The 25,430-nt window shown below is 39.7% G+C and overlaps 3 protein-coding genes across 13 annotated transcripts in view; 2 read left to right on the forward strand and 1 right to left on the reverse strand.

Annotated features, from left to right (window-relative positions):
• Window positions 1-4,466, forward strand: part of cacnb2a (calcium channel, voltage-dependent, beta 2a) — a 34,904-nt gene extending 30,438 nt beyond the window's left edge. For both annotated transcript variants that reach the window (XM_030756246.1, XM_030756245.1), the window contains exon 13: window positions 1,127-4,466. In XM_030756246.1, coding sequence (XP_030612106.1) covers window positions 1,127-1,855 — 729 coding nt within the window. In that variant the 3' untranslated portion in view covers window positions 1,856-4,466. The remainder of the gene's footprint in view (window positions 1-1,126) is intronic.
• Window positions 4,467-6,197: 1,731 nt separating this feature from the next.
• Window positions 6,198-17,574, reverse strand: nsun6 (NOP2/Sun RNA methyltransferase 6). Of its 10 annotated transcripts, none has more exons than XM_030756892.1 (12): window positions 16,293-16,311; window positions 14,615-14,731; window positions 14,051-14,206; window positions 13,839-13,936; window positions 13,440-13,546; window positions 13,085-13,238; window positions 12,901-12,982; window positions 11,508-11,627; window positions 9,267-9,411; window positions 9,043-9,188; window positions 6,634-6,759; window positions 6,198-6,560 (listed from the first exon to the last, which is right to left on the reverse strand). In XM_030756892.1, exons 2-12 carry the CDS (start codon window positions 14,687-14,689, stop codon window positions 6,381-6,383), a joined length of 1,389 nt encoding a protein of 462 aa, XP_030612752.1. In that variant the 5' UTR covers window positions 14,690-14,731; window positions 16,293-16,311; the 3' UTR covers window positions 6,198-6,380. The 10 variants fall into 10 exon arrangements, with proteins under 10 accessions (XP_030612752.1, XP_030612755.1, XP_030612754.1 ...); XM_030756895.1 differs by lacking the exon at window positions 16,293-16,311 and adding an exon at window positions 15,015-15,061 and having other exon boundaries at window positions 13,839-13,930; XM_030756894.1 differs by lacking the exon at window positions 16,293-16,311 and adding an exon at window positions 15,015-15,061 and having other exon boundaries at window positions 13,839-13,933.
• A 451-nt stretch (window positions 17,575-18,025) lies between these two features.
• On the forward strand, window positions 18,026-24,635 carry arl8 (ADP-ribosylation factor-like 8). The gene is made up of 6 exons (XM_030756087.1): window positions 18,026-18,457; window positions 20,524-20,584; window positions 20,672-20,819; window positions 22,214-22,297; window positions 22,460-22,611; window positions 24,270-24,635. The coding sequence occupies exons 1-6, from the start codon at window positions 18,412-18,414 to the stop codon at window positions 24,316-24,318; spliced, it is 540 nt and encodes a 179-aa protein (XP_030611947.1). The 5' UTR covers window positions 18,026-18,411; the 3' UTR covers window positions 24,319-24,635.
• The last annotated feature ends 795 nt before the right edge of the window (window positions 24,636-25,430 follow it).

The following is a 25,430-nucleotide window of genomic DNA, read 5'->3' on the forward strand; positions in this document are numbered from 1 at the left end:
AGACTATGGGCCAATGGAGGCCATAGATGGGGAGGGGATCTGTGGATAAACAGTAGAGGACAAGAAGTGTGGGAGGCAGCATTAGAAAGGAAGAAATGAAGGAAATCAGAGCTTATATTTGTCAAACTTTGAATAATTACACTCTGCTCAGAGCAGGAAAAACAATCAGAGAAAAGGATTTAGCTACCATCTACCATATCTTCTAGGAGTCCTTACTTTTACTTAATGTTGTTCTTTATAATGTATATGCTATGAGTAATGTTTAAATTAAGAACAATCCATTTTATTTAGGATAAGCACACAGGTATGAAATAATAAGATAAAAGCTGAATGTATAACAGTCAGGGAGAGATTTCTGCTGCTTAGAGAGGAACTTAGAGAGGAAGAGAAAAGATCAAAAATAAAATGACAAACAGGAGCATGGGAGCTGACAGCAAGAACAGAGAATTTATCTTTATTTGTAGTTTGGAGAGTGGAACAAAACTCAATTTAACAGGTCAAACCGATGCTGTTATCACGTTCATGTGACTAATCACGGCTGATGTTGATGATGCAGAAAACCCTGAAGTTTAATTTAAAAAAGTGTAAAACTCAGTTTAACAACTTTATTTCACTTCTAAATTTAGTTTCTTTTCAGCATTTGCCAGCTCAGCAGTAAATGATCATTGTTGCTGATTTATTAAGTGACTTATATAACAAGCATCACTCTTATGGGCCATTTGAGTAATTTGTAAATGTTGCATAATCCCCTTATCTCTGCCCTTTCTCCATCCACTGCCATCACAATGTAAGACTGAAAGTGAAGAAAACGCTGATATTGATGAGGAGCAGGAGTGAGCTTGACATGTATTTGCTAGTGTGGTAAGTGTGGTGAGGCCAAGTGATGAAAGCTGAAACTGAGGAGTGCACCTTGCTTTTTTGAGTTCTTACTCCAGGGTCAGAGTCAACTATGAATGGATTTGACAAGAAAGCGTGTGTGTTCAAGTGTGACATCTTATTCTTTGTCGTTTTGTGTGAATTTAAGTGAAGCTACAAGGGTGATGTGAGTTTTAGTGTGTGTTTGCGGTGATTTCTTTTTTTTTTTTCTTTGTCTGTCATCATACTGACTGTGTGTCGCTAATCTCAGGGCAACAGTACAGAGCAGAAGGGAGATAAAATGGAAAGGAAAGGCTCCAGAGAGGATTACCAGCACCATCATCACCATCACCACCACCATCACCACCACCAGAGCCTGGACCAGGGTGATGCCGATGCAGAGCCTGAAGGGGAGGACAATGAGGAGGAGAGGCCCCTTAGGACAGAATCGTCCAGGAGATCCCAGCATGTCCACCACCGGTCATCTTCGACCAGGACTGAGCACCACAACCACCATCACCACCACCATCATCACAGCAGTAAAGCCAGGGGCCTCTCCCGGCAAGAGACTTTGGACTCTGAGACCCCCGAGAGCAGGGAGAGCCGAGAGAGCAAGGACTCGGCTTGTACCGAGCCACGCACTCAGCATCTCCAGCAGGAAGAGGAGGACGACGAGGATCTTGGGGAGGGGCACCCCCAGCAGCAACAGCGTTATGAGCCACTGCCCCACCGGGACCACAACCACCATCACCACCACCACCATCACCGCAGCGGTGCGGACGAGGCCGGTCACAGCATGGGACACCACCGCTCCAAAGAGCGAGAACAGGACCACAACGAGCGGAACAAGCAGCGCTCTCACCACCATCACCGGCCGGTACGTGACCACCACCATCACTACTATGACCGGGACAGAGAGAGGGACAGAGAGGGGGAGGTGGCTCCCAAAAAGAGGGGTGAGGCAGGGGAATGGGCCAGAGACTCATACATCCAACAGTGACCAGACCCGTCCTGAGGCCCCTGTGGACTCTGTTCTGTTCACCCATCGTGCTGCTATACCCTGAAAAACCACAGCATCCTATTTATGTACACTAATTTGTAAATGCTGTTGCATCTTTTTCAATGGCAGGATTTTGATTACATAGATACAAATATAAATATATAAATATATGTATGTGTGTATCTATGCATAGACGTTGTTTATGTGTGGATATGCATGAATATTCTCAAATATGCATATTTTAAACCTGTGTTTGATAAAGCATGACACAAAAGCAGAATTTTTTTCTGTACTGAGCTGTGCTTTCTGTGACTAGCATTATAATTTTTATTGTTTCTAATATTATTGTTATTATTATTATTAAGTTTTATTGCTTGCTACCACTTGAATATTTTGTTCCTTCAGACTACTACGAGGGTTGACCAGTCATCATACTTTGATGTTGTAGTTGCAGAAGAGTTTGACACTTTGGGAAATAACAGTCACTTGCTTGTGCAGACTTACGTGTGGTTGCCACTCTATTAGGTACACCTAATAAGTGTTGCATTAATTTTTCTCCATGAAGGTGATAGTGTTCAGTTTTTGTTGAAGCTCTTTTATTTACTGTATGTATTGATTTAGTTGTTGGAAAATGGTGAACTGTATTGCACTGATACCTGTTGTTTTGGTCACGCTTCAAAGTAGCCTGCTTGTGCACATCTGGACCACTTTGCTGCTGTTGTTAGGTCACTTGACCACTTGCACATGTGCATCTTTAACCATGAACCTCAAAAGCGAGACAGTGTCAGTTTGTCAGCTTCTTTGACAAACTGACTTAACTTTCATGTTCATTATGTAACTTATGGGAGTTGGACAATCCAAGCCCAGTGGTAGCATGTTAGGTTAGGAGCATGAAAGGAGCATGCTCATTACTTCATAAAACAAAACAACCTCACTGATAGCCTGTACCACCTTGAAAAAGAAGCGCTTTTTTGGCTAGTTGGACACATCAGGACCTGCCACACTCTGCAAATTTGGCACCCCTCTTCCTTAAAAATGAAACTCAAGGTCAAGTGTCACTACTTTGACACAGTGGCGGAGATCCACTGCATATCACACTTCATAAATGTCCTACTGTAAGTAGTCACAAAAGGACTTCTATGCAGCAGTTCTGGAAGTGATCATGGTGTGCACAAGGAGACTACTTTAACATTTGTCCATTCTATCTATCAAACATGTTTTTTTCCCAAAACACCAGACATAAATCCATTCGGGTTTGCGTCTGGAAGGGCATCTTGTTTAAAGAATAAAATAAATGTGCCAAATCAAGCACGCCGAGCTACCCGCTGTGGCAGCCCCTTGTGAATAAGGGAGCAGCGGAAAGTAGCGTCCTTCTCTTCTTTTTATGACAAAAGAGCCTAAACAGGCTTAGAAACAGATGCAGTTTCCAGTGTGATCTAAGAGCTCAACAGTACCACAAAGTTGAATAATGACTGTTTGATTTTTTTTTTTTTAAATCACTGAACACTACAGTCTTTATAACTGCAGCACTGTTATATTAGACTGCATTGATTTTTAGCAGATGAGAAACTTGATACCACTCTCATATCTGTACATTACAAGTGCAGAGCCAGCAGCAGGTTAGCTTAGCTTAGCACAAATAAACAGGAGAAAAGCGCTCATGTGAATAGCTTTTCTGACAGTCTGTCACCTACCAGCACCTCTAAAAGCTCAATAACTACTTGGTTTCATTTGGTGAAATCTGTACAAACCTTACAGATAACAGGTTCTGGTGTTACGTGGGGGTGGGGGGGATTCATATTTAAAAGAAATCTATGAGTGGTATTGCTCTATCTTTAATGGTGTATTTCCCAAAGTGTCAGACCACTCATTTTAATTTTATGTTCATCACTTACTGCTTAGTTTCTTTTTTTAATTCAACATTTTTAGGTGTTAAGTTTTAACATATTGCCTTCTTGCAGGCGCACCTTAGTCTTGCCTTACAAGACAAACAAAGAGTTCTACAGTAACTTCCTCTCAACACATGTAGTACTGTTCTTTGTATGGGTCCAGAAACATTTTATAACATTGGTACAGCCTTTATTCACATTGGTTTCAATTGAAGGGGATTTGATATGAAATTGCCACCAATCATCATCAGGTCTCATTATCAAAACTCCATAATAATTAATCTTATATTAAATCTGACCCCTTTTTTAATGAATACTTTGATTTCTCAGTTTGAACAATGTTAATTTTAGGATATGTTGTTCATTATGTTGGTTATTACTGAAATTTCAGAGAGACAAAACAAATAATTCCAAATGTTTACAGATAAATACAGATATTGTCTTTCTGTTTTTGCTATCTGGTCCTCTGACTGAAATACAGGATCTATTTATTGGGATATTTTATCTGCTCTTTATGCCTAAAAGTCAGTGAAATCATCAAAGTCCATGCACTCTGGCCCTCTGTTTACACACCATCTCCTCACCTTTTGTTTTTTGCCTGACAATTGTAATTATAAAAAAAAACTCCATTTCTATGCTACATTGGTAGCACTACAGATTTTATAACAGTGTACATGTGTACATATTGCATAAATATGAAGAATAAAGTTGGAAACAAACGATTGACGCAGCAGGAGGCTATTTTGATGTTTGTGTCAGCAGAAGACCCAGACAGAGGAGGGAAGCGGTGTGTCTATAAATAGGCATCTGAAACTCCACTGAAAAATTGAGGTAGACTCACCGGCCTGCCTCCCGAGTCGTCATGACAACCTCGACATGAATGACAATGCTGAGGGGATGCATCTAAAATAGGAAGCTGCCTCCACACGCGCACAGCTGCCGTCGGAACAGACAAACTCAAAGATGCGGCATATTTGATCTCAGAATTTTAATGTGAAATCAGGGAGAAATAAAACAAATCCTCGGTCTTCGATGCTGCGGCGAGTTGAGTGAGTCTGCCCTCACATGCAGTTCGGATGCAGGGAGGTGAAGTGCAGCGCAGACAGATGTGTGCATGGACTGATAAGAGTCTGATGTTATTCCCAGGAAAGGGGATTGAGCTGAGGTCATAGTGAAGGTCCTGAAAATGCTGCACTTCAGAAGAACAAGCCAGATGTCTGTGCACTGCAGGCACAGATCTATAAAGTGCACACAGGGTGCAGATTTATTGGACGTGCATTTTAAATTTGCACTGAATAAATTAGTTCCTATATTTAGCATCCATAAGCACATATGAACATGTAGCAATATATAGCACACTATAATGTAATCTGACTGTGAGCAGATATGAACTGGAAGTGGAGAATCAATTATTTTTACTAAGCATTTGGTTGTGGAAACATCAGAAAGCTTTGAAAAATTGAAGATCATAACATCCCACAGAGAAATATGATATCATTAAATGTTCTATCATCCCACCAACTATTAAGACCCTAAAATATTCAAATTGGTATGAAAAAGAAAAAAAAATGTAACCAATTCTCATGCAGCCACCGTCAACTCACAACCGACAATATGGTAAAAAGCTGTTAAATTTACAATATAAACTACTTCTCCATACAAATACTATGTGATAATAAATGTAATGTCCTTTCCCTTTATTAAGTATTTGTACTAGTGCTTACGGTACTGTGCAAAAATCTTGAGTCACCCCTAATTTCTTCATATTTTGCATCCAAGGAGCCAGACCTTTTTGTCATCTTTCAAAGTGGTCTTGAACAGTAGTTTTCCAGGCTTTCTGAAGGTTTATCAAAGTTTTTCATTGGACACTGGCTGCTTTTTCACTCATTTCACTCCAGTCCTTGTGCCTTATTTCTTTGACCCATGAAAAATGTGAACATAGAAAGGCACCTAACTCAAGGGATGTATAGTAGGAACACCAGTCAAACCTGGCAAAAAACAGAAACAAAAATAAGGTATAAAAATGTTTTTTCTCCCTGGAAGTTACACTTGTACCACCATCTTTTCTCTCTCTTATGTCTGTGATGTAGCTGCATCCAAAAAAAAGGCTTCCTTTAAATGTGCTTTTATTCTGAAAAACTGAGCACATTCCCTTCTGATGAATGCAGTGATTCAGGCAAACACTAGCATCTCCTCTTTCTAGAAGGCTTCAGAAGTCCTAATTAAATATCCCAGTTGTCTCCAGCGCTGGAAAGACACTAAATTGTTAATTCCTCTCATGGCCTCTTTCTACACCTACTTCCTGATCCCTTCTCCAGCGAATCCACCGTCACCATGGCAGCTGTGTCGTCACTGTTGTTATGGCAACCCTAGTGCTGCTGCATTTGCCAATACTCATCCAGTCTCCATCCCCACGTGCCCCCCACCCCCCACTCAATCCCTCCCTCCCCTGGTGTTTATAAAGCTTATCCCTATATGGCCCATGGTTTTAGAGAGCAGCTGTTAAGAGGCAGATGCTGTAAACAGCGCAGGGAGCTCTCTGTCAACACTGGCCTGTCAAAGCACACAGAGTGTTGTAATATAAACACTATTGTTTCCATTTTGCTGTCTCATGTGAAACAAAAGAAGCCCTCAGGTTAGTTTTTCAGGAACTTGGCGATAAAGAAGCCGATAGTGTCGCTGTCGGCTCCGCGGCAGAACGGGGTTGTAGTTTCTGTCTGTTCCCAGCTCAGCTCGGGACTGAACCTCTGGAGGAGGCGCAGATGCTCAGGTGGCAGGCCGGCTCCGGGCATACCTTCAGCACCGATATGAGGCTCCTGAAAAAAAGAGCGTAAACCTGTGATGTATCTACTGGTAAATTTGTATGTCCATGCGGCTGAAGTGCTTTACCTGTGGCTCAAGTGAAATGCAGGGGAAGGTATCAAGGGCCCAAGCTACCTGCTCCTCATTCTCTGCTAGAGTCACTGTGCAGGTGCTGTACACCAATACCCCGCCTTTCTTCAGCAGCCGCACTGCCTGCAGCAAAACACACAGGTATGCATTCATGCGCTCACTTTAAAGTTAAGTTTAAAGTTATTAAACTTTTTAGAGAGTTTTTTTTTTTTTAAGGACTGGACCAAATCTTTATTGTTTTGGTTCACTTTTTGCTGGCCTTTTCCCCAGTAACCTCCAAGCCTTAAAAATAATTGCCAAAAAAAAAAAAATTTTAAAAACCTACAGTTCCTCTTGTGGCCACTTGAGGCTGGCTCGAAAAGTTGCACTTCAGTTTTGGGGAGTGAAATTCTAGTATTTTACTTGTCTTTTAGTTAGCATCAGTTAGGAGGTATCTGTGTTTATGCATGCTCTTGTACAGTTTGAATGCAGCTTGCTAACCAAATTTGCAAGCATCAGCTGAAAACACACTGAAAACACACTTTTCATCCAAACATGGTCATTTCTGGCTCCAAAAAACATACATGTTGGTGGCCCAAATGCAAACATACACTTTTGAGGGAAGGAAAAACAGCCATTAACTATAATTCTCATCATTTATCACATTCATCCCACTGACTGTGCCCACTCCTCTGGGGGGCAGTAATGAGCCAGTATCAACCAAAACCATTGACCGACGTCATTTAAATTTTTATATATATATATATATATATATATATATATATATATATATATATATATATATATATATACACATAGCAAGTGCATAAAGCATTTGAAATATTTAAAGTGAGAAATTTGACTATTTCATGAAAAATATTAGCTCGTTTAGAATTTGCTGGCAGTATCACGTACTGGTCAAAAAAGGCTGGAAAAGTAGTGGTGCTATAAAGAAACAATTGGAGGAACATTTTACAACTAATTAGGTTAACTGGCAGCAGGTGAGTAATATGAGTGGGTATAGGCCGAGTTTCTCAGAAGTAAAGATGGACAGAAGGTCACCAAACTGCAAACACCACAAATTCTGGAACAATTTCAGAATAATCTTCCTCAACATAAAACTGCAAAGACATCATCTACAGTACATGATATCCTCACCAGATTCTCAATCTGGAGAAATTTGTGCACAAGGGACAAGGGACAAATGAATATCGAATGCCCGTGATTTTCGGGCATTAAAAACAGGCAGGATCCTGCTATGGAAATCACTGTTATGGGGTCAAGAACACTTCCAGAAATCGTTGTCTGGGAACACAGTTCTCTGTGCCACCCATAAATGCAGGTTAAAGCTCTTTCATACAAAAAAGAAGCCAAATGTGAACATGATCCAGAAACACCACATATTCTCTGGGCCAACGCTCATTTAAAATGGACTGAGGCAAAGTGGAAAAACTGCGCTGTGGTCAGAAGAGTCAAAATTTTAAATTCTTTTTGGAAAACATGGATGCTACGTCCTCTGGACTAAAGAGGAGAGGGCCCATCCAGCTTGTTATAAGCACTCAGTTCAAAAGCCTGCATCTGTGGTGGTATGGGGGTGCATTAGTGTCTGTGGAATTGACAGTTTGCACATCTGGAAAGGCACCAACAATCCTGAAAGGTATAAACAGGTTTCAAAGCAACATATGATCCCATCCAGATGACATCTTTTTCAGGAAAGTCCTTGCATATTTCAGCAAGAAAATACTAAACTGCTTACTGCATCTATTACAACAGCTTTTGAACCACCTGGATTCTTCTACTCTTCATAGTAGAAGAATCCAGGTGCTGGAGTGGCCTGCTTGCAGTCCAGGTATTTCACTAAAACTGAGCAGCTAAAAATCTTATATCAGATAATAATGGGACTTCATTACTCTCCCAAAAAGTCCAGCAACTGGTCTCCTCAGTTCCCAGATGTTTCAATACTGTTATTAAAAGAAGCTGGGACGCTACACAGCAGTAAACATGACCCTGCCCCAACTTTATTGAGACAAGTTGTTCCCATCAAATTCAAAATGAGCTCGTGTTTTTCTTAAAATGGTACATTTTTATAGTTTAAATATTTGGTAAAATATGGGTTTATGAGGACTGCAAATCATTGCATTCAGTTTTTATTTACATTTTACACAGCGTCCGATCTTTTACAGAACCAGGGTTGCGTTCAAGTGCTCAGTCAACTGTCTGCTTAGAAGTTTGCCATACTGGCAAGTCAGTGATCAGTGTAGTACCTTCAAGTGAAGTGAGAAAAGTGAGATTTAAGAAGTAAATTGAGCTGTGATCACGCTGCGGTGTAATTTCTATCCAATGCTGCCACCTACAGGTTAAAATAAGCTATTACTGATGTGACATTAAACGATAAAATGTGGTTTATGTGTGTGAAATTAAACCTACAGCATGAAATAACTTGCGCTGCAGTGGCTGGTAGGAACAGATCTCTTTGAGGCTCCAGCTGTTGGCCATGTTGGGTCTCTGTCCGAGGCCGCTGCAGGGAGCATCAAGAAGAACCCGGTCAAAGCTCTCAGGAGCGAAGGGAGGTCCTGGGAAATGAACAGAACTGAGCTACTGACTATTCATTATGACCCCAGTTAGGATGCAATATGATACATAAACTGCACCTTCAGTTTCCTGTGCTGGGTCACTGCTCACAGCCTGAGTGCTGTTAAAGCAGTAAGCTTTCACGCTTTGCAAATGCAACATTTGTGCATTTTGACAAATACGGTCGATCTTATTTCGGATCCTGTCCAAGGCTATGACCTCTCCCTGTGTCAGAGAGAAAAAAATATCAGAAACAAGTTAAAGCGGAAAGAAAATTTCACAAATCTGTATCACAATGTAATATCTAGTATGTAATATCTCAACCTTTGTGGACAGGACAATGTGACCACTAATTTGATTATATTAAACTTAAAATGTGTTTGCCTGCCCAGTCTTCCAAGAAGGACACAGATCAGATCCCATGGATTTCAAATTGCACAGCAGGCTCCTCTGGAGAGGCACAGATACACTGCAGATGTGATGTGGATGACCAATGGGAAAAAATATATTAAGAATATATATAGCTTTTCCTTTTCAATGAAAAATGAATGAACAAGAGTTTACTGATGTTATCATGCCGACATTAAATGTACTTAAATTCCACTTGGGTCCTTTTCTATTGTTAACAATGAATGAAAGCTTTTTCAGCTTCTCAAGTTGGACATGCCAGCAAATGTTTGAGATCTAGCTCTAAATCAGGTGTATCAAACTCATTCTAGTTCATGGGCCACATACCATGCACGTGGCCCAGTCAAATTACTGCATTAATAAAACACCGTTCAACATTTTTTGCCTTTCTTTAAGGGTAAAGAACTATATTCACATGGACCATAATCCATCCCACTCTGGGCTTCAACTCTTCACTCACATACTTCAGTACAGAAATGATTGAATTCCATTCATGTTTATTTATATTACACCAAAATTACAACAACACTCATCTCAAAGTGCTTTATACTTTGAGATGAGTATTCTGGAGAAAACCCCAGCAATCAAGCAAACCCCTATGAAGACTTTGTTATTTTCTCAGCAGCAGGACTCAGAGAGGGGCAGCCATATACCGCAACTGGCTGGGGGTTGAGGGAAAGGAAAGGAAAGGAAAGGAAAGGAAAAAGAAAAGAGAAAAGAAAAGAAAAAGAGAGTACAAAGAGACAGGACAAAACACAGACTAAGGGAGACAGAAGACAAAATTTTAATGACAGGGTCACCTGATCTAGCCCTAACTATAAGTTTGATCAAAAAACAAAGTTCTGAGTCTAAACTTAAAAGTAAAGGGTATCTGTCTGCTGAATCCAAACTGGGAGCTGGCTGCACAGGAGATGGTCCTGATAGCTGAAGGCTCTGCCTCTCATTCTCCTTTTACAAACCCCAGGAATGACAAGCAGTCTGAGAGCAAAGAGCTCTGCTGGGATTATAAGTTTCTATGAGCTCTTTAAGATAAGATGGGGCCTGATTATTCAGGCCCTTGGAGAAGGACTTTAAATTCAATTCTTGATTTAACAGCAAGCCAATGAAGAGAAGCCAACATGGGGGAAATATCTTCTTGCTTTCTCGTCCCTGCCAGTACTCTTGCTGCAGAGTTGTGCATTAACTTTAGGCTTTTCAGGGAGCTTTTAGAACCTGATAACATTGAATTACAACAGCCCAGCCTAGAAGTAATGAATGGATGAACTAGTTTTTCAGCATCACTCCCAAACAGGATGTTTCTAATTTTAGGGATATTGTGCCGATGAAACAAAGCAGTCCTACATATTTGTTGAATGTGCTGAAGGACCTATCCTGATCACAAATGACTCACAGATTTCTCAGTGTTGCTGGAGGCCAAGGTAATGCCATCCAGAGTAAGTACCTGGTTAGACATCATGTTTCAATGATTTAAATATAATAACCCCAGTTTTGTCAGAATTTAGGAGAATAAAATTACAGCACATTCAGGCCTTTATGTCTTTAAACATTCCTGTAGTTTAACTAATGGATTTGTGCCATCTGGAGTCATTGCTCCATAAAAAGCCTAAATTAAAAAGTTGTGTCTCTTTTTCCTCATCTTTGTTGTCTTTTTCTCACAAATTACTGGCTTCTGTTTATCAACTTTTAAATGAAACTATGAACAGTGACTAATTTAGTGCTATCTTTGTTATTTTCTTTTGCACATACAGGTCAGTTCAAGACAATTACAGGTTCCCCCTGAAACCTTATATCAGTCACATTCAAACTAGCTAGTTTCCACTGAGCATAGCCTCAGATCTGAATGTTGTTGTAACACAGTGTAAATGTAAGCCCGAATATTAATTATGATCAAATCTTTACATGAGAAGAGGTACCTGATCCCCCATGAGTGCAGCAATGTGGCAGGTCTTCCCTCCAGGTGCAGCACACATATCCAGGATCCGCTCTCCGGGGAGAGGCCCAAGCACGTGTCCCACAACCACAGAGGGGAGGTTCTGCACAGGATGGATGCACTTCAGTGGTGTTTGCACAGCACATACACAGTGAACAGTTCCTGGTTGATTCAGACTGAAAGCTCACTGTTTCTCTTTTTAAAGTGGACCTTTTACATTATTTCTTATTTTCTGTCATAGACATTATATTGCCGAAAGTCTTTGCTAGTCTGCCTTCACACACACATATGAACTTGAGTGACATCATTCTTAATCTACAGGGTTTAATATGATGCCAGCCCACCCTTTGCATCAACTCTTCTGGGAAGGCTGGAAGGCTCCACAATGTTTAAGAGTGTGTTTATGGGAATTTTTGACCATTCTTTCATTTGTGAGGTCACACACTGATGTTGGACAAGAAGGCCTGCCTCACAGTCTCCACTCTAATTCATCCCAAAGGTGTTCTATCAGGTTGAGGTCAGGACTCTGTGAAGGCCAGTCAAGTTCTTCCACACCAAACGCACTCATCTATGTCTTTATGGATCTTGCTTTGTGCACTGCTGTGCAGTCATATTGGAACAGGAAGGGGCCATCCCCAAACTGTTCCCACAAAGTTGGGAGCATGAAATTGTCCAAAATATTTTGGTATGCTGAAGCATTAAGAGTTCCTTTCACTGGAACTAAAGGGTCGAACTCAGCTCCTGAAAAACCACTCCACAAGATAAGGCCCCCTCCACCAAACTTTACACTTGGCACAATATAGTCACACAAGTACCATTCTCCTGGCAACTGCCAAACCCAGACTCATCCATCGGATTGCCAGATGAAGAAGTGTGATTCATCACTCCAGAAAACATGTCTCCACTGCTCCAGAGTCCAGTGGCAGCGTGCGTTACACCACTGCATCTGATGCTTTGCATGCAAGGCTTGGATGCAGCCATGAAAATCCATTCTATGAAGCTCTCTGTTCTAGAGCTAATCTGAAGGCCCCATGAAGTTTAAAGTTCTGTAGCGGTTCACTCTGCAGAAAGTTGGTGACCTCTGAACATATGATCAGCTGGAACATATGATCTCAGGTACACAGTTCAGACTATGAGCGCAGTGGCCCCCATCCATCTGTTTGCAAAGTTCAGCCATTCTTAAGAAAGTTAAAGGAAGAGGAGTTAAAACAGTTTATCTGAGACATAGGATGAACCAATAGGGTGCACCAAGGCCCAGTATAAGAGAAAACATGGATTACTCTGAACTGGAAATCAGCATCATAGCTCCACTTCAATAAAGGTCCAATTTGGTCTCATCTTAGCAGTCAAAATTTATAGCATTGTGGCTCTAATACCTGCAGGAACACTAGGCTAGGCAGAACACCATCAAAGGAAGGACTTCTGTAAAGTGGCTCCACCATTCGGACACCAATACCTCTGGAAAAAATTAAAGATAGTAACTAATCAATTAACCAGACACTCAGTTGTAGCTACTTTACAAAGTCATGCAAGTATTTAAAAAAGACAATGTTTACTTACCTGACAGGCTCATTTGTGCAGAAGATAGTGGAGCGATCCATTTCAGCAACTCCATTACCCACAAACACCTTCTTCCCCTGGAAGCCCGTGGCTCCTCGAGTGCACCGGCCCTCCAAGTCAGAGAAGACAGACACTACATCCCCCGCCTTCATGTCTGACAGCAAAAAAAAAAAGGGAGGGTTTAAGGAAGATCATCAGCACTCAGCTCAAACACAGATTCTTTGGCAAAAAGGAAAATGTAATTTCTAGTCATAAAGCACTGGGATTACATTAAAAAAAACAAAAAAAACAAAGACACTGATGCTGCTCTAACTGTTCATGGCCTCACTTTACTTCTATGGTCTTCGAGTCTTACATTTGGGGCTGGCAAGGATCCCTGGGGCAAAGACGTGAGCACCTCTCAGTACAGCGCTGCCACACTGAGCACCCACCACCACCTCTGAGCTGAGCTGCTTCACAGGCCTGAGAATAGAGGACACACTGTGACAGAGGATGTATGAATGATCTTTTTCTTTGGCCGAGAGTTTATTTGCGGATATCTCAGGATGTGTGTTGTTTCTTTGTTATGGGTCTGTGTCTACATGTTCAAAACATAGTTAAAATTAGTGGTTACCACCATGTACTTGAATTTGATACATATTTCTTGTGCTTTTACTGTTACACTTGGCTTTTAGAGATAGAAGCTCAGAGGTTGGTGCTGAGTGGTGTCCTCCACAGAGCAGATTAAGATTTATCTGACGCATTCATCACATACCTCGGGCCGTCAACAGGAAGAAGCAGCACATCTGTAATTCGTGGGTGTGGAAGAATCTGGACAGAGACATCCTCTGCAGACAAGCTGCACATCTGCTGCTTCAACAACAACGGCAAACTGAGTTACCATGACTCCAATATGCTGCAACCAAATATTGCAGCACATAATATGGACTCCCTTACTACCTCTTCACTCTGCTACAAGACACTCACCTTCCTCAGCTCTTCTCCCAGCTGCTGCTTGATCTCCTCCAGGGGAGCGAGGTGGATGCTTGCTCGGACACAGGTATATAAAGGTGGGTGAGACAGACATGTGAGCAGCTTGTGGAAACGATGCTCTGCCTCCTGATGACCCACCGCTGCCAAAACCTGAACAATAAATAAAGAATAATAATAAATAAATAAATAAAAAGCATGCAGCATGCATTTATGTCTATGAAATATCACCAAAAAGTGTTTGTAGATTGTAAATGAACTGGTACTTATAAAGCACTTGTCTACTACTACTAACTGAGCACTCAAAGCATTCACGTGCACACTCAGACTCCAATGGATGTATCAAGGGCGACTCAAGGTTCAGTATCTTGCTCAAGGATACCTCAGCACACAGACTGAAGTACCTGGGGATCGAACCACTGATTGGAAGACGACCTGTTCTACCCCATGAGCCACGGAATTTTGAAGGCAGACGAGTGAATACTTTTGACAATATAGTGCATCTTTTCATTTGAAAGTGAAAACCGAGTTTCCAAGAACTGCATATGCGGTCTTTCTTACCTCCTTGTTTAAGAAGACACTCTTAAGATATTCAGTCACTTCAGGCTTCAGCGAAATTCGTGGGAAAATCGACATTTCTTCTGTTTTTTGTTTGTTTTTTTTAAACAAGGCTTCAGACTGTGCAAAGGAAACACAACCCGTGTCAGACGGACATCATAACTGTCATAGTCTCCGGATTAATATAAAAGCCTAAAAAGGCCAACAATTCAGCAATACTTGGCATACAGAACAAAATTTTATTGATAGATCGTCCAATTTCCACAAAAGTATAAGAGCTCGTATTACTTAACTGAGTCTGTAATATTCGACAAGTACGATTCTTAAATTGAATGAAATGTTAAATTAAATTCCTACTGTGATTTAATTGTAAACATCGTTTAAATTCTCTTCTGAAACTCACGTCTGTGCAGTATGAAGTCGACCGGTTTGTTTTGGCATGCTTTATGCGAGTACTTCCGCATTCATCATAAGTCACGTGACGCAAGTTGAATTCATTTTTAAAAAGTCGTTTATTAATATTTCTCTTTATCTAAAACTAACAGATATATATATATATATATATATATATATATATATATGTATTCATTAATATATTATTTAGTTTATATATATATATATATATATATATATATATATATATATATATATATATATATATATATATATATATATATATATATATATATATATATAAAATAAATAATATATTAATGAATACATATACACACAATACAATGTAAACAGTTCAAGCAGTACAGTTTGTTTTGAAATACTTTCATAAAACTACTATAAATTCTGTACAACAAATGTTCAGACATTTGTGCATTCATATATATATATATATATATATATATATATCATTACATGATCATTACATAAATAAACACTGGTAAATCAGCTTATAAAATGCAAATGCCCTGCAGGTAAAAATAAATAGAAAAATAAAGGGAACCATTTTTGGGAAGAACGTAATCATCAATAAAACAACAAAAAACCCCACAGCATTTTCAAATAAATGAATTAATTTAAAAAAATAAATAAAATAAAAGTTAACCCCATTTATTTTTTCATACCAATGTGTGTGTGTGTGTGTGTGTGTGTGTGAGAGTGTGTGTGTGTGTGTACATACTTTATACTTATATTTACATATCTGTATATCTGTATTTAGAGACAGCCATTGACAAATAAACAAAAGGTTGCATTATGATGAAATAGAAAAAGTATGGGTCCTTGTTTTTGCTACTTGTTTTGTTTTTTGTTTTGTTTTCAGGCAGAGCTAAGTCAAAATTTCATGTTATTGGCTTTATTCCATAAAGCAGGTTTAGCTAAAAACTCTGAGTTTTTTAATCTTCTAATGAGTGAAACTGTTTCAGAAAGAGAGCTAACTTCAACTCTGAGTCAGTTATTGGGGTAACAGACTCTGTGAACCTAACCTGCTCGCTGGCAGGTTTTATCCAACAAACTCAGAGTTTCTCTCTGACTCCTCCCCTTCTGCTGCACCTGAACCACCTGTCTGACACTGCGATTCATTTCCTCATTCATAAAGTTGCTGTCAGAACGATCAGAGGAGCCAATTCATTTGCAGATTTATAATCAGCACAGCTGTCAGACTGTCAGTCAGTTCCTCTGAAACATTTACTGTACCTTACTGTAGCATCACTGTTTAAATCACACTGACCTGTATAAAACTTTAGTCGCAGAACACACCGATCATTGATCAATCATTTGTCCTGTTGTAAAAGGTGATGTGAATGTTTGAGTGAAGATGGGGTTCAATTATTTTAGGACTTAAAAATGGAAATAAATGTGTTTAAAGTGGTTTAAATTGTGTCTGAAATACAGAGTATGGATCTCACCAAATTTTCCAATGAAAATCACTTAAATCGGTGATCATAGGCTCTATAACGGATCAGCAAACTGTGTCTGAGTCCACTTGCACAGCAGGAGGATCCAAATGGATCAGGATCACGGATTCAGACCAGATAAGCTCCAGATCCAGGTCAGGCTCCAGTCATTTCCTCATCCTGTCCGGAACTGTTCATAATGGCTTCATTTTTCCCAACACAATCTACATTCTTTAATTAAAATGGCTCATCCTACCAAAACTGTACTGAAATATTTAAAATCTATAAAAGCTGAGACATTTCTGATAACATGTTCTGATAACATGTATTGATAAAGCTTTACATTCATTACAGACTTGGAGAACTGCCCTGTATGGTTTCAGTTAAATGTGAAACTATGACTGAACTCTGACCTTTAACAGAAACTCAGTGAAACATCTCTGCTGTAGCTATCAGGGAGCCATCATTTATCAGTGAAGCTGAGATTAGATAACCTTAGAAGCAGTTACACTGGGAACATTAAAGCAGCTTTTCTCTAAATGTAATTACTCATTTTTATCCAGTAACGTCAGAAATAATTAAATTCTCCATTAAAAAAAAACGTGAGGTTGCTATTCCATCAAGAATTACATTTTTACTAAATAATTATCTAAACACTTAAATGGTCATAAACTGAACTGTCATAAACTGTAGCAAAAAATATTTTTTATTAAATCAAAAACTGATCTGTTGCTATCTCAGTAACTAATACACAGGTTTGTTAGTGAACTCAGTCTGAGCTGTTTCTCAGCATTTTTATCTTAACTTTCTGTCTCCTGCATTCTGTCCATCAGGTTGCAGCTGAATTAGATTTTATAATTCAAACGTAAAATTGGGATTCAGCTTCATCTGATGAAAATTCAAGTTGGGTAAATACAGCTCATAGTATAAAAGAAGTCATATATTTCATAACAAACTTTTCATTCTGTCTATGATGATAACAAAGTGGACCAAGTTCGTGCTCACCACTGACGTACGAAAGTCGATCCACTGGATTCAAATGGAGGCTTTGGTGTTTATTTACCCGTTGCCATGGTGAGTCGTGGTATCAGAGCTCCATTGATGGCTTTCTTTCTTTACTCACGTAAGCGATAACTCAGAGTGAACATACTCGTTTACACAAGAACGTTTTCAGGTGAAAACGGTACAGTTTCGATGCGTTTGGGCCTCCCGTTTACACGAGAACGGCGTTCCAGTCCCTGAAAACGATACTTTTTTTGAAAATGGAGCGTCTACATCAAAGGGTGCATAATCATTAATGTATAAAACCATAACAAGAAAAAAAAACTTCATCAGATAAAACATTAAATTTTAGCTAAACCTTTTTTTCTGCTTGATTTTTTTGGGGGTTAGGGGTTATAAGCAGTATCAGAAACAAATAAATGCGGGATTGAATTGACAGTTTTGGCCTTATGGATATAAAATATTCCTAATAAAACAAAAAAGTTAACAATGGCAGAATTCAACAACAAACAACGACACAAACATGCCACGACGCGTATACGTCATCGCGTAAACGGAAGATAACTGAGCAGTCGGGGTTGCTTTTTTCACCGGACAACTGGCAGCTAATGGGCAGAAGAAGAGGAGATAGTGGGAGAGATCTCATAGTGTTGCTCTGTACAGTCGGGTTTTATTTGTACCCCTTGTGGAGGCTTTAGTGGAACCTATTTAATAATAAGTCGTCACGGTTCAGCTTTAGCTCTCGCTTTAGCTTCGCAGCATAGATGTTTTAGATGGAGTTCGCGCTGGAAAGGTCGCTGAGGTGTTTTGTGGACCAGAGCTCTTTGAGCTAGTGTTAGCTAGCCGCAGCCAGCCGTACACACTGCACAGTGCGGACCAGAGAGTGGAGCAGCGCGGTGCTGGCGGCCGCTCTACTCACAGAGGGACGGACATCGGTATTTACCTCTGACAATGGGTCTCATATTCGCCAAACTGTGGAGCTTCTTTTGTAACCAAGGTGGGTGTCGGTGATATTGTTATAGCTCACTAACCTCCCGCCGGCTGCTCAACCGGGGATAATGCGAACTATTAGCCTGTTAGCATGGAGCGAGCAGCCTATGAGCATTAATAACAAACGGGAGAATTATTTCGCTATATCGCCTTTCTTTCTTTTTTTTTTTTTTTTCTTCAGTCCTGCCAACGACCAGTCTTTGTTTAACTTGTAAATCAAGGCAGCCATTTAAAGTACTCTATCGGCATGACACCACCCACCAATATAATAGTTAATCTGTTTATCAGCCGACATGGATTACCTTAAGAGCCTGCAGGAGCGTATTCACCGAGTTGTCAATCAGCTTTGATTCACTGGCCAGGAGGACACGTCGACCTTACATAACTTTTCCTTGACTTTCTGAAAAGATGTTTACTGTAAATGTAATGTAATCATTCAGTTGTGGCTTCCAGTGCTCACTTAAAACAATGGAACAAGTCTAACTAGTCTTTTACTCCTGTGTTTGTGATAAATTACAATGCTGGAAAAACTATATTATGCTTTAATTTTTAGTCATAAAGTATGGAGGACTGAAGCTGCCAAAAATTTAACTCAAATGTATACCAGTAGCAGGCAAAAGGTTTATACATGACTACATTGTCACTTGCATACTGGAACAGGAAAGAATTATAGAAAGTAATACAGAAATAAAAAGGTTTAGATGAAGAAAAATAAACAAATTTTAATTCTTGATTTTTGGTCATCCAATGTAAAGTGTTTATTAACTGTAGACGTGTAACATGCGCTTTTTTGTTAAGAGGTGTTTTTTTTTTTTTTTTTTTAACTATAAGCGTTATTTTGTTGGTAAAAAGTACTGAGAAGTGAAGATGATTAATGATGGATGTGGTTTTGCTTGCATATAGAATTTTCATTTTCTGTTTAATTCCAGTGGTCATCATTTATCATCTGATGGGGAATTAATTTTGGTGTTTTTGTCTGTGTCCTATTGCTTACTGCCTGGCCCTGAGGATGGCAGGCACCTACTTTCATCATACCCTAATTCTGGATTAAACTGTTCCCAGTGTCAAGTTTTGCTTAGTGAAGGGGATTGCGGTGTGGTCATGGTGAAATTGTTGGGACACCGAGTTGCAGTTAAATGCATGTAATAAGCACTGTGTAATAATATTGGCAGAAATGTGACTGAAGACACAAGAAATGCTGTATCCTACAGTTTTTCTTTGTTTAAATGTTTCCTGGTGTTACTTTTACTGACTATTATAACTGCACAAGGAATACATTTCTCTTTTAGTGTGCTTATGTTTTATATATGTTGTACTTCATAAGCATATTTGTAGTGTAGCGTAGTGACCTCTGTCTGATAAAGCACCTACAGTTTCATGATGATTGTTTGATAGTTCATTTGACCCTTTTTCTGCCCCAAAATGGACCTTTGGGATATGACTGCGCACACAAGCACAACTTCCACAAGCAGTAAAAGCAAAGAGTCTGTGTTACCAAACTTAACAGATGTTTAAGCATTTTCCTGTCTTCTTCTTCTTCTTTGATAAACAATTTTTTTCTCTCTCTGATTGTGCTGTCAGGTTTGTCCCTACATTGCCTCTTTTTAAGGAAGCAATACACATGTAAAACCTTCTGAAAGTCAGGATAGTTCATCAAAAGCCTCAGAGGTGTGATGCCCTCTGGCCAGATTTCCTTCCTCCTTGGCAGCCGGAGGCCTCACAAGGGCAGGAAAGTTAAAACATTGGCCTCAGATATTTTAGCGTCTACATGTTGCCTCTGATTCTGCATTTAGCCCGTCATATTTGCCTAGCTCATACCCACCTCAAAACCCTCACTGGTGTTCTAGCTGGTTATGTGAATAACCAGAACTTACTGTAGGTCCGAGTTTGTTTGTTTGTTTGGGGAAAAGTATGTCAGGAAGAAGCGAGGGAGGGAGGAAGTACATTGAGTTTTAAATGTCACGAATACTTTTTGTGGACTGAATCCAGTCTGTTTTTTATTTCTCACTGTATAATGTCAAATTAATTTGTTGTTTAAAAAAATGTTTTGTTTTTTTATGTTTTGTTACGCAGAGCACAAGGTGATCATTGTGGGACTAGACAATGCAGGGAAAACCACTATTCTCTACCAATTGTAAGTACTTTTATTGCCATTTTTCACATCATTCTCATATGTGTTTAAAGTTGGAAAGACACAAACTCAATCTTCTGTTTCATTAAGTCTAATGAACGAGGTGGTCCATACATCTCCCACCATCGGAAGCAATGTGGAAGAAATAGTTGTCAAGAACACCCACTTCTTGATGTGGGACATAGGAGGGCAGGAATCTCTCAGGTCCTCCTGGAACACCTACTACTCCAATACAGAGGTGAGAAACGTATTTCAAAGTCTTTCACACTCTCCGTAGCCATGCATTGTCCAGCAACGGTTTTCTCCCCGAGCGTGGCAGCTGGTGTTTGTTCGAAGCGCAGACGGCAGCAGGGGCCGCCCAAGTCAAAGGTCGCCCCTTTCACAAAGGGGCCCATCTGAAAAGCAAAGCTTAGGGTCAGCTACCACAGTGAAAAGAACAGCAGCTGAGGCAGATGTGTATGAGAACTTAAAGATTGCTCTGTACAATATTCAGTACAAGTTTAAGTTAAATTTGACTGTTTAGAATTTAAATATAGAACCTGATTCCTCATCCTTTGTTCCCTGAAATATTTGGTGCTATAATTGTTTACAAATTTAAGTATTGTAAAAAATTGTGTAGATGTTCTGTATTTCCATGGCAGCCTTCCCATACTAAAATGTCTCCTTGCGTATTTATTTGCATCTCCTCATAGCACATCTTCATTGCGAGGTTGTGTTAGAGATTCTAAAAAGACGTGTGAGGATGGAGGAGGTAAATCTGTCAAAGCCTTAGCTCCTCCTTCTCCTGTGATGGTTTGCTTTGTGTGGAGGTGCAGCATTAATACATCGTACCACTTGATTAATGACGTGATTACACACCTGTATGTCCTTGCTCTTAACTGGTCCACAAACCAACTTTTTCCTCACTCCTCAAGTTGTATTTAAGGTGATGGTGATGGCTGATTGGGAACAATTCCCAGGTCATAGGAGAAGAGGAAGTTAGTAATATGTAAATTTTCTGATGGTTAGTTCCGTGCTATATATGTTAGTAAACTCGATGTGTTTACATGAAAAACATTTTCAGATGGAAGAACCAGTTTTTCACTTTCACATGAATATAAAGTGAATATTGACAGGACTTAAAAAGTAATTGAAATATGTGAACTTGGCTTCTAAGGAAACAGAGGAAAAGCCTATAAGATTATGTGATTATTATGGAAAGGTGAGTTAAACTACTGTAACATTCAAGTGTTTTTGCATCGAACAAATGATGATTTTTGTTGCTAAACTGTTAGAGTAGATTTTCCATTTACTGCAGGGCTAGAGTAATAACTTGTATTCATACTTTCATTGCAAATTTAAGTGGTCATGTAACACCCCGATTGTGCTCTGAGTCACTCTCATGTTGATCCATGTCTTCTTCTGGGGGTCGTTGGTTTTGATGGTGTGTCTCACATCTCTTTCAGATTAACATGCCTCTGGCCTTTTATCATACAGACAGACTTTTTCTTATTCTGATTGGGGTATTAGCATAGCAGTCACCACTTCTCATTGTGATGGGTTTGGCCCGGAAAAGCACACCCTCTGTGTTGCATTTCATTACTATGCCTTTGAAAAGAGGTCACTCAGTGTGGTTTCCCTTCTGCTCTGCAGTTCATCATTCTGGTGGTGGACAGCACAGACCGAGAAAGGCTGGCTATCTCTAAAGAGGAGCTCTACAGGATGCTGGCCCATGAGGTAAAATAAATACTCATCTTAACTACTAGTACGACTATAAGGAGGCAGACAACATAGAACTATGTCCAGTCTTTTCCCCCACCAGCATTGTTTAGAGCTTGTGGTTTAAAAGGTGGCAGTGAGGAAGGTTGTGCTTTCATTGTTCTCTGTTCTCTCCCTCAGGACCTGCGGAAAGCAGCTGTGTTGATATTTGCCAATAAGCAGGATATGAAGGACTGTATGTCTGCAGCAGAGATCTCCAAATACCTCACCCTGAGCTCCATCAAAGACCACCCCTGGCACATACAGTCCTGCTGTGCACTTACAGGAGAAGGGTAGGAGATTCTTATTCTTCACAAGCAGGCTATACAGACTGGTAGGGTGTGTGGGCTTTTAATTAATTCAGGGATTAGATGACGAAATCCCTTTAAGATCTCACTCCCATCCAGCTGCAACACAGACCCTGGGTCTCAGTGAATATACAGATGTTTCTAATTGGTCTTATTAGTTTCTTATAAATGTGAAAGCAGTGAATAGTAATAAAAGAATGCAGACATTTTCTGTCTTTTTGAGTTTGAATTTTTCCTAATACACTGCTGTGGCACATTTTTTTAAAATCTGAAACTCTGTAGATCATCATATGACCCTTTGTGCTTTCGTGGATTCATTTTGATCTTCAAAGACTGACTATTCTCCATTAAGAGCTTTACCTCCAACACCTAATAGCCATTACTCCAGTTTTAGTTCTCGCCTACTGTTGAAAAGATCAATACAAGATCAAAAATATCAGAAAATTAAGAATGTAGATAGATTTAATTTTTAAATCACTAGGCTTTGCTGTTTTGCACATTTGATTAACGTAAAAGTTTAGTGGGATTTTTTTTTTTTTTGTAGTTCTTTAAAAATGGTTTATTCCTCCTAAATGAGTTTACGCCCCACACTGGGAATCCCTGTACTAATATACTTTAGTATAAAGCATATGGAAGTCCCAAAGTGTGTTTAGTTTTTTAATTTGCTTTTTTAGTTGTCTGTATCAAATGAAAACCAGTGATATCTGCAGCTTTCAGTGCTTCAGAAAACTTTCCAAGTTTTGCAGTTACAGCACAAATGACACTAACAGCACATTCCTGTGAGGACACTTCTGGAGCAATACTGCTTTAATGTCTACTTGAAACTGTTAAATTGCCCTGCAGTGAGGTGTGTGAACCACCAGATGTCACTGCAGCTGCCTGTTTAAGCCCTGAGGCCTCAGGAGGCTTCACGTGGCTAACAGTAGTACACTTCTGTTTTAAAAATAAATGACCCACTGCTGTTTGTGTATCAGGGTAAAAACAGGGACCCATTAAATGCAGTAAGACAACAAGGGAAGTTAGTGAGAACACAAATGTGCAGTGCAGTCCCCCCAAACATTATCTAGCCTTTAACCCATCTGCTTCCTATCACAAAGTCTGTGTGATGCCCGGTGGTGCCGATGTGCAAGTAATAGTCCGGTATGCTTACCACTAGAAGCTGCCTGGATGCAGCCATTGTCACCTAAACAGCAGGGTATTTCCAGTTGTGTGAAAACATCTGAAGCAAACCATTTCCTGCTGTGGAAAACATCCCAGCTGGATTCTCCTAAAATGAACTTAAGTTGTCTAAAGCTGTGAAAACAGATGAATACATTTAACACCTACTAACTTAAAGTGTTAAGTACAGGAGGTCTATTTTAGTATAAAAGCAGCATGTTGCTTACATGTCTGAAAAGTGAAACCAGTGCTGAACCTCAAACCTGCAAGTGACATTAACTTTCAAAAATAGTCACAACTGCTAAAATGCTCAAGTTTCATAACATGGCTTCACAAACCAGAGGGTGACATCATGGCAGCTACGCCTGTCTTTTATACAGTCTGGCTTTGGCCATATGGTGCATCCTGGTTTCTCATGATACTTGAAGCAGAACTTGATGTTTTTACAACTGATTCTCATATTTTTTTTTTTTCTTCTTCTTCAGGTTATGCCAAGGCCTTGAGTGGATGACCTCCAGAGCCGGAGTCAGATAGCCCCCTTCCTTCGCCAGTCATGGCCTGACTACTTGCACCACTGCTCGGATGGAACAACATTGTTACTTTTTTTTCTTTTAAAGACAAACTTGGAGAGGAGCAGTAGCACACTTCCACAGAACTGTCACAGTGGAGCTGGTGCTTCTCCTGAAAAGTGACCAGAAATAATGAAGAGACTAGCTAAGAGTTTTTTGGAGTACTGCACCAGACTATCATCGACATGAAATACATATGTTGGATTACATCGTCTCTTAAATGCCACAAAGTTGTCCATACTTGGTGCAGCTGTTTTTTGTTTCTTTATTTTATTTTTTTTGGGGTGGGGTGGGGGGGTACAAGCTTGTCTGTATTCAGATAAAAAGGGTTTCCAAGCAGTGTTGTTAAAGTGGTAAGCTGTTACTGTATAATGTTCTCGTGGTCAGCATATCTTTTTGTATCAGTTACATATAATTTCAGTTTCATAAGCTACACTGTTGGTATTTTTCACTAAAACCTAATGGTGCAGTACTAAAATGTGGTATGAAATCCTATTTTTTAATGACCGTGAGCCTGTACTTGTATATTGTTGAGCCAAATGGTGTTCCTACACTAAAATTTTCCTTACTTTAACTTCTGGAAAATTAACCCTGCAGCATTCTTGCAAGTACACAGCTCAGTTTTATTAACAGTATTTTAAACTCATGTTGTTTGATTTTTGCTTATAGACCCATTTTGTATTAATACATGGTCACTGCTATTGCAACCCCATCAACTTTTTTTTTTTTTTTGCAGCCTTTCTGGCATCTTAGTCCTCTGAAATAAACCAAACAGGTGCCACACATTTATAGGAATTACTCTCTCTCAACACCTGGCCTGGAGTGGGCAGTATTTGAGTAACACAGATGATCACAACTCTGTATTTTGGCTGTTTAGTTAAAATACTTCTTCATCCTCCGCCTTAACCAAGCTGTTCTGGGCATCTGGAGGTCTGCTCATGTTTCAATATGACAGTCACCCTGTGATTCTTACCTTCTTAACTCCTTGAACTTGCTAACAGATCTATGCACGTGTCACTTTGAAAACTTGTACACCTTTTACAAGTTCTGCAAGTGGCCAAAAAAAAAAAAAAAGGG

This window comes from Archocentrus centrarchus, chromosome 20, assembly GCF_007364275.1.
Source record: "Archocentrus centrarchus isolate MPI-CPG fArcCen1 chromosome 20, fArcCen1, whole genome shotgun sequence".
In the NCBI taxonomy this organism is placed as follows: domain Eukaryota; kingdom Metazoa; phylum Chordata; class Actinopteri; order Cichliformes; family Cichlidae; genus Archocentrus; species Archocentrus centrarchus.